At 45.8% G+C, this 7,674-nt stretch overlaps 1 protein-coding gene across 1 annotated transcript; it reads right to left on the bottom strand.

The window, feature by feature from the left end:
- Positions 1-1,164: 1,164 nt before the first annotated feature.
- LOC100840790 lies at positions 1,165-4,264 on the bottom strand. Its single transcript, XM_024458620.1, has 4 exons — positions 3,739-4,264; positions 2,496-3,311; positions 2,087-2,109; positions 1,165-1,970 (listed from the first exon to the last, which is right to left on the bottom strand). The coding sequence occupies exons 1-4, from the start codon at positions 4,184-4,186 to the stop codon at positions 1,437-1,439; spliced, it is 1,821 nt and encodes a 606-aa protein (XP_024314388.1). The 5' UTR covers positions 4,187-4,264; the 3' UTR covers positions 1,165-1,436.
- Positions 4,265-7,674: the final 3,410 nt, after the last annotated feature.

Below are 7,674 nucleotides of genomic sequence, written 5' to 3'. Positions count from 1 at the left end.
AGACTCAAGGCTTTGCTTCTCCTTCCTGCACTTGCCATTCGCCCTGCAACGCAGAAACACATGGACAAGTCAACCGGCAAAACAGCAAAGCTAAAGAAAAGGCAAAACTGGCCGAATCTACTCAACTGCAACAAATCTTCGTTCTTCAGGCCTTGCACCTGAGCACATGCACGGCCGCGGACGCCTCATGGACGCGGGGCGACACACCGCCCGCTTTTTTTTTTCTCTACCGATCTCCTCCGCTAGTACCGATTCCCCAATTAAGTCCCGATCCCCTCCGCCAAAGGGCTTCTCTCTGCCGCTGCTCGCACCCATCCGCTCGTCCGCCGGGCGCCACACGCCTGCCTTGTCCCGTCTTCTCGCGGGAGGGCCGGCCACCAGGTGGTGGTGAGGAGGCCGGAGACGATGGTGACCAGAACCAGCACCGGTACATCGCCACATCGGCTCAGTTATAAGTTTGCTTAATGGGTTGTCATCCACCAAATGCGCACCGAAATACCGAGTAGCATGTCAAGCAAAGCTACATTTCAAACCAAGGGATGAAATGAAAGTAGAAAAAAGAGATGGAATATTCTTCTTTTTATTCTCCCACGGGTTTTTGACTATATATAATAGAATCGCTCGTTTTAGTTTTGTCGCCGTACCATGGTTTGGTTTATTTTTCCTTTCTAATTATCAATCATGCTCATGGTCCGAACTTTAAGTGTATATTGATTTAATATCGTATATAGAGGTGCAACGTGGTGACTCTTTGACCCTACTTAGTTCAAACAAATGAATTAGATTTTCAAAAAAATTGTGCCATTTTGAAATTTTAGTTCATTTGGTTGAACTAAAGATGGTCAAAGGGTACTCTGAGGGTCACAATTTTGCAGCTCTAATCGCGCACAAACTACAACATATTAACTGTTGCAAATGACGAAGTGGCCTAGTTTTACTCGAGTTTTAGTTTCTTATACAGATGACAAACACCTATGGTTGATCTATTGTTCTTCCAAACAGTATAGCAATACATCTATGTAAGCCAGAAAAACTAAAGACGATTGAACATGTTGCCTGCACAATTACGCAGGACACTTTGCTCGTAAACTCTAAAGTAAGCATATATCCACAAAACCCCAAGATCAAATATATATTAAAGTAGCAGGATTGAGAAGACGCCTGTGAGACCTGCTAATGCAAGTAATATTGGTACAAATATCATATACAAACCAACTGGAGGAAGAGATCGATTACATCAAATCGATCATGGTGGAGAAATAAACACACTAGCAATACAAATTAGGATCCAAACATTCAGGCAGACACGTACAGATTCACACACATATTCAGGCAGACACGTACAGATTCACACACATATTCAGGCACACACGTACAGATTCACACACATTACATATTCAGGCAGACGAGCGAGTAGAGAATAGAGACCGAGGGAATTAATCAACGCATGCAACAGGTACCTCAAGGTCATAGTTCACTTTGCATCCACTCCATGCTTCAATGGAGCCGACGTCAAAGAGGCCCTTGAGCTCCACCTCTTCCAGCTTCCCTGCAAGGTGGTAGATTCCAGAAAACGAGCCGCTGTTGTTGAGGGACATGTTGCGCCAAACGATCTTCTCCAGCAGAGGGGTTGTTCCTTCTTCTTCAAATTCGACAGTGGTGACCTTGTCGCCCTGAATGATGAGGAACTTGAGAGGCTTGAACCCATCCTTGTTGAAGGTGAGCTTGCAGTCGTTGTACGAGTTGCGACGGAGCCGAAGGCAGCACAAACGAGGGAGATTGGTCCCAAGCTTCTGCAGAGATTCTTTTGACAGCCAGGTGTTACACAGTGTAATCTCGGAGAGTTGGGGCTGGAGGATCCAGGCAGCCCAGTTTGCGCTAAGCTGATGCCGCTGATATGCAGGCTCTGGAGTATTTTTGGTGCAATTATTAAGTGCTGTTCTGTCATCTCCATCTTCAGAGCAGAGTCGCTATTGCCATTGGTGGGTGGCGGAGTGACCCATATTGACAAGAGAGCGTAAGTACTCCGGCTGGGTTATTGCATGGAGCAGCTTGTTCATGTTGTCTTGAGCTTCACTGCCCTTGCCACAGAGAACCACCCCAAGCTTCCTAAGATGCTGCAGGTGACTAACGTTTTCCAGTTCCTGAGCTTCCTGAACCTGGACCCAGGACAGTATCTCCATGTCTCTCATCTTCCGATCTTTCTAGGAATACTCCCCGCGTAGAGTGCCTCCTTGTCATTGTCAGTCATCTTGGTGCCAGTGAGCAGGTGCTTCAGGTTTGGGATGCAAATGCGCTCCGTGTCCTGCTGCTGCAACTCAGTTTGTCGGATGTCCAGAGTTTCCAGCAGTCGGAGCTTGTTGATCCCCCGGGGCAGCCGACAGACCCCCGCCGTGTTCCGGAGGCTCAGATACTTGAGGGAGTGCACGTTGCAGATGCTATTAAGGTGTCTCTTCTTTAGACCCCTGCATCCCCCAAGATCCAGCACGTTTAGCCGGTAGCTTGGGGGAGAGTTCCGAGTAAGCTTACCATGTCATCCATGGCCTTGGTGTCATCCCGCGGCCTCCGACGAAACCCACAAATACTACGGTGACTGTCCACCTCCTGTGGTCGTGGGTTCTTCTCCAGTTCTTTTTCTTGCTCTTTCACAAATTTTCGGATGCGAAGCTGGTAGGAGAGGTATGTCGGCAGGCTGCTCACGAAGTTCTCACTTGCAGACATACGGTAGGCAAATTCCCAGACAGTGTCGTCAATCTTGCAGCTCTTGACCTTACCCGCATCGCCTCGGTGGTGAGGAAGAAGGAAGCCTCGGAAGAGGAGCTCTTGGAAGCACAACTCCGCTGCTTCCTCGAGAGAACGACCATCTTGTTTCTTCACCAGGCCTTCGGCGACCCATCGCCTGACCAAGCTCGTCCTGCTGATGGCGATCTCATCACGGAAAGCACACATGTATTGGAAGCAGCTCTTGTAGCTCCTGGACAACATGCTGTAGCAGAAGATCATCACTTGAGCTGGAAGATCTGTTCTGTCCGGCGCCTTGGCTAGTTTCTCCAGTTCTTCCTTGGTATTGGCCGTTCGGACTTTTCTATGAGCCCGAAGAGCGCAGAGGAGCATCTCCATGCAGATCCTGCGTGTGGTGGCTGGCGACTGTTCGTCAAGGCCACCACGTACTGTGGTACCTGCCGATTTAAGATCTTCAGGAAGGAGATCAATGGCCCCATCAAAAGTAGGAGCTTCCTCCTGCTGCTGCTTGTCAAGTGCTAACACACGCAGAAATTCTTGTCTGATCTTGTTAATCTCTTCTTGGTTACCTGTTGGAGTTAATCAAGATATAGTCCATGTCAGGTTAGGAAAATTGAGTTTGGGAAAGTGTATCTGCGTCGTACTAGTATATTACTACGTATTGTTAGCTCTAGTCACTACCAGAAAAACAGAATTTGCCGAGTGTCGGCAGCTTTGCTGAGAGCTTTTTATCGGGCTCTCGCAAAGACTCATATATACCGAGGGGCGGGAGAAAGGCATTCAGCGAAGACACGGCCCAATGCAAACTAAGGTCAAGGTACTCGGGAAAGAAAAGATCTCTACAAAATCATTAGAACACACTCTGCAATATACAGCCCATGGCAAAGAAAAAAGATATATAGTACGTGAGGTGTCCTTGGCCATAACTTCTGATGGTCGGTCGTATCTGCGGTATGATTTTTCATATAATGAATCTTGGGCTAAAAGCTAACATACCTTGGCTCTCGGACAGACTCTGCAGCTGGCTCTCCTTTGCTTGAGGGATGCTGATGTCGTAGCGCTGCCGCCTCTTGCCAACGTCAAGCACGCGGACCTTAAGTTCCCGGATCCTGTTGGCGAGGCGGTGGCGTGCCGGAAGGCTCCTGATATACGTGGGAAGGTTTTGGAGGATGGCCCAGGGGCCCTTGCCGAGCGGGTCGGCGAAGTCACGCTTGTAGAGCTCAATGCAGTCATGGCCGATGTAGGCGATGTCGCGGACCTGCTTCATCCAGGCGCGGAGTCCGTCCGTCTTGGTGAGGTGGAGTAGGAAGCCGTTCATGCTCTCCATTTCGTCCTTGATGAACTGCATGTCGCCCACGCTGCCCAGCAGCTTCGCCTCATCCTTGATAGCCGTCGACAGGAGGCCCACCAGCGAGTCGACCGCACCTTGGGTCTGGTCAGCCATCTCGATCTCTCTTGATTTATTTCCGAATGGGATGGAAATCCAGAGGAAGCCTGGAGGAGACTATATATATGGACCATGTACGTTCGAAGGATACAAGTTTAATTTTGTGCAATGGCCAATATGCATGTAGAGTAAGACGAGCATCTAGTTCTATTCGATCAGAACAAGGAAATATATACCAACCATAGGGAGGAGACGAGGTACTTTTTTTGGAAAAGGGACGGGGCACCTCCGGTGTGGTCCGGTCTATGGACTCTTACACGCAATGGTGAATTCCTGAACAAAAATTGCAAATTGCACACCAAATGATTAGTGGCACACATAAATAACAAAATATAATTTTAATTTTAGTAACGAAAAACAGGAACCAATTAATTGATTGCATATAGAAAGGAGAAAACATTCAACTGCATTTTAGCAAGTTTGTCGGTACCAAAATAGAGTGTCTTATCCCCTCTTAAAATCCTTTTGTTTGGCAACAGCAAATGAGACTCATTATAGGGATTTTGACAAAGAAAATTTAATCATCACTAAAGCCGAAATCATTATGGGTACTATTATGAAAAAAATTGAGACCTCGGCCTCAAGACCATAGTTTTGCCATATGTGTCGCATATGAATTGCACTAAATATAGCAAAACGACCAAAATAATCCTTACATACATATGTATAAGATTTGGATTCCCGGTAAAACAAAGTAGAATAAAAAAAAATGGGATAAAACGAACATCCACGGCCATGAGTTAGCTAATATTGCCAGAACATATAGGAATTGTTGAACCTGTCGGAGAAAGAACGAGTTTCAGAGTTCTGAATTCAGACTGAACTGACCGTAAAAAAAAAGGATATGCTACAATATGTATACGCTTTAGTTGTTTGTTCCAACGAATAAAAATGGCTGGAAGATGCTAACGTCTTTGCATCGGCACCCGTGGGGGCAGCAACGGCATCGAATAAAAAAGTATTATTTCCTCCGATCCAAGTTAATTGTCGCAACTTTTTTTACATACGCATGTACCTATCCACGGCCACTGGTTGCCTAATATTGCGAGAACATACAGGGATCGTTGAACCTGTCGGCAGGGAAATACCATGATCGAACGAGTTTTAGAATTTCTGAATTCGGAATGAATTTACCGAAAAGGCGAAAACAGAATGAATATATACTACGATATGTATTCCAACGAATAAAACTGGCTGGAAGATGCTAACGTCTTTGCATACTGGCGACCGTGGGGGCACCAACGGCATCAAAGGCTAGCGACTGAACTGTGCCCACATCTTCTTTTAGGCTGTGCTTAACTGGTCATCCATGCAATGGGCCAATGAAATTCTGTGCACACGCAAAGATATATGCTAGCCAGCTCCACCAAGATGCTGGGCGTGTGGGGAAATGCATGCGAAATTTGAATCATAGCAGTTCACGCGACAAACGTGGTTAGCTATCTTCAAACTTTGACTAATTATCAAAACAAAACAAAAAAAAAGATACGTACTTGCACAAGGACCGGGCTGCACGGCGACGAGCCGAGTGCCGGAGCGGCGGAGGCTGGCAAAGCTCGGGAGTCGGCAAGCCGAATTGGCTTTTTCCGATATCGCCGGCGAGCCACCGGAGCAGGCTCAGCTCGAGCTCGGGCTGGCTCGGTCCAGCTCGCGAGGCGTGCAATCATTCCTCACTGAGCCTAGGCGAGCTGATGCTTCTGGGCTGTCCAGCCTACTCAATTTGTTGGGCCCAAAGCTCCGGGCTGTTCACGTAGCGGGCCAAGCTCGAGCCTCACTGAGCCTAGGCGAGCTCTCGGGCCGGTCCCAAAAGTAATATTTAGTAGAATTCCACTGATTCTAAAAAAAAAATCTACTAGTGGAATTCCTCTAAAAAAACTTAATACTACTAGTAGTAGAATTTTAAATAATAGATAGGTTTCCAGAGTAAAGTAGTAGTTAGTGTATCAGTTTTTTTTTTGCCGTGCAATCATTCCTGAAGGTGGCATGCGGTCCTTCAAGAAGGATGCTGTAAAGAAGTACTATAATGAAATCGTTGATGAGCCTATCAAAGATCGTGAGGCATGTCGCAAAGACTATCTTACTAGATCCCAAGATACACAACCTAAGCTAGATTGGTAGTGCAAGGATGCTGGCAGCATGGAAGGGCTTATCTATCGGTGCTCATTTATTCAACGAATAAAATACATCTGATCGAAAAAACTAAAACGACAACAAAGATTTCATCGAAAATCTTTGAAGCCAACTTCTCTAGCTGCGTCTTTTCCATTTTGATGTTTCTCCAAATTTCTGGTAACGAAATAGTAGAAGACCAAACCTGCTCATCTAAATACAAGGAGAAACAGATGCTTGGGCGCCCACAACACTTGGGCCATCCTGGGCAAGCCACCTTCTGACACCGTCTCCATCCATGAGCCCTTGTCTCTTCTTTTTCTTTTTTGCCGAAGGCCCGTCATTTGGCATCTGGCAAAGCCTTTGCTGAAGGCCAGTGTGAATGTCTTCGGCAAAGAAGCCTTCACCATGATTTGTTCAGGCGGAGGCCCTTTGCCGAAGGCCATGAAAAAACGCATCCGGCAAAGCCTTTGCCGAAGGCAATTTCGGCGAAGCCTCTTTGTGCTGTAGTGGGCGGTATTGGTGGATTATATCATCAGATGATGTAGCTCAAAACTACAAAGTAGTTCAAGAAATTTTATTCGTACCAAAAGCTTCAATGTAATAGTAAGTTGTTCCGTTCAAAATCATGTGGTTTTTGATGCATGTAGTGCTGGCACTTCATTAAGAGAGCATGTTTTCTTATGAAGGAAAAGACATTTGGTCCTGAACAAGCAACAATCATGAAACACTTACAAGCAACAATCATGAAACACTTACAAGCAACTGAAAGTAGGACTCAAGAAATAGAGAGACTTGAAGTGGCAGCTCCATTGACAACCCTAGCTAGCTAAGGCTAAAAAACGTTTCGTAAGTAACTCCACCTTTGTTCCATCTCTAAAGTAAGTACTCTCATTTTTATTCTCAAATGCAATGTATTATTTACCATGGTCCAAGATTTACTGAGGAACTACCAGCAGACGGAAAAGAAGTGCAAAATAGTTGATGTTGTGGTAAATCATCTCGAAGTAAGATGTTGTGGCAAAATATTTGCTCAATCTGAACTTCCTGTGCCCGAAGACCTCGAGGATGCGCTTATGGATGATAGTGATTCCAGTCAGAAAATGGATGATGGCTCGTAAGTAGTGATGTTACTCCTGTTTCTGCCATGTTTATAGTTTTCACGTACTTGTCATGAACTTTTGTCATTGTAGTTGTGTATCCAAGTCTACGGGTCTATGGTGCATGGAGTGATTTTTTCATTCTCTCTGTAGGTGTCCATTTTGCTTCAAGGCATATACCATGCTGAACGATATTTTTCCCATTATTAATACTGTTTTTTTTTCTTTTTTGTGCTACATATCCTACATGCTGGCATTATAAGATGTTGCCTTTTT

This window comes from Brachypodium distachyon, chromosome 1, assembly GCF_000005505.3.
Source record: "Brachypodium distachyon strain Bd21 chromosome 1, Brachypodium_distachyon_v3.0, whole genome shotgun sequence".
In the NCBI taxonomy this organism is placed as follows: domain Eukaryota; kingdom Viridiplantae; phylum Streptophyta; class Magnoliopsida; order Poales; family Poaceae; genus Brachypodium; species Brachypodium distachyon.
The sequence above is the reverse complement of the archived record's forward strand: the minus strand, read 5'-3'. Positions and strand labels throughout refer to the sequence as shown.

Coding starts and splice junctions, on each gene's coding strand:
- LOC100840790 (XM_024458620.1), bottom strand. CDS start 4,186: ATGGCTGACCAGACCCAAGGTGCGGTCGACTCGCTGGTGGGCCTCCTG. Junction 3,312..3,738: donor GAGTCTGTCCGAGAGCCAAG/GTATGTTAGCTT, acceptor TAACTCCAACAG/GTAACCAAGAAGAGATTAAC. Junction 1,971..2,086: donor GCTTGGGGTGGTTCTCTGTG/GCAAGGGCAGTG, acceptor CAATGGCAATAG/CGACTCTGCTCTGAAGATGG.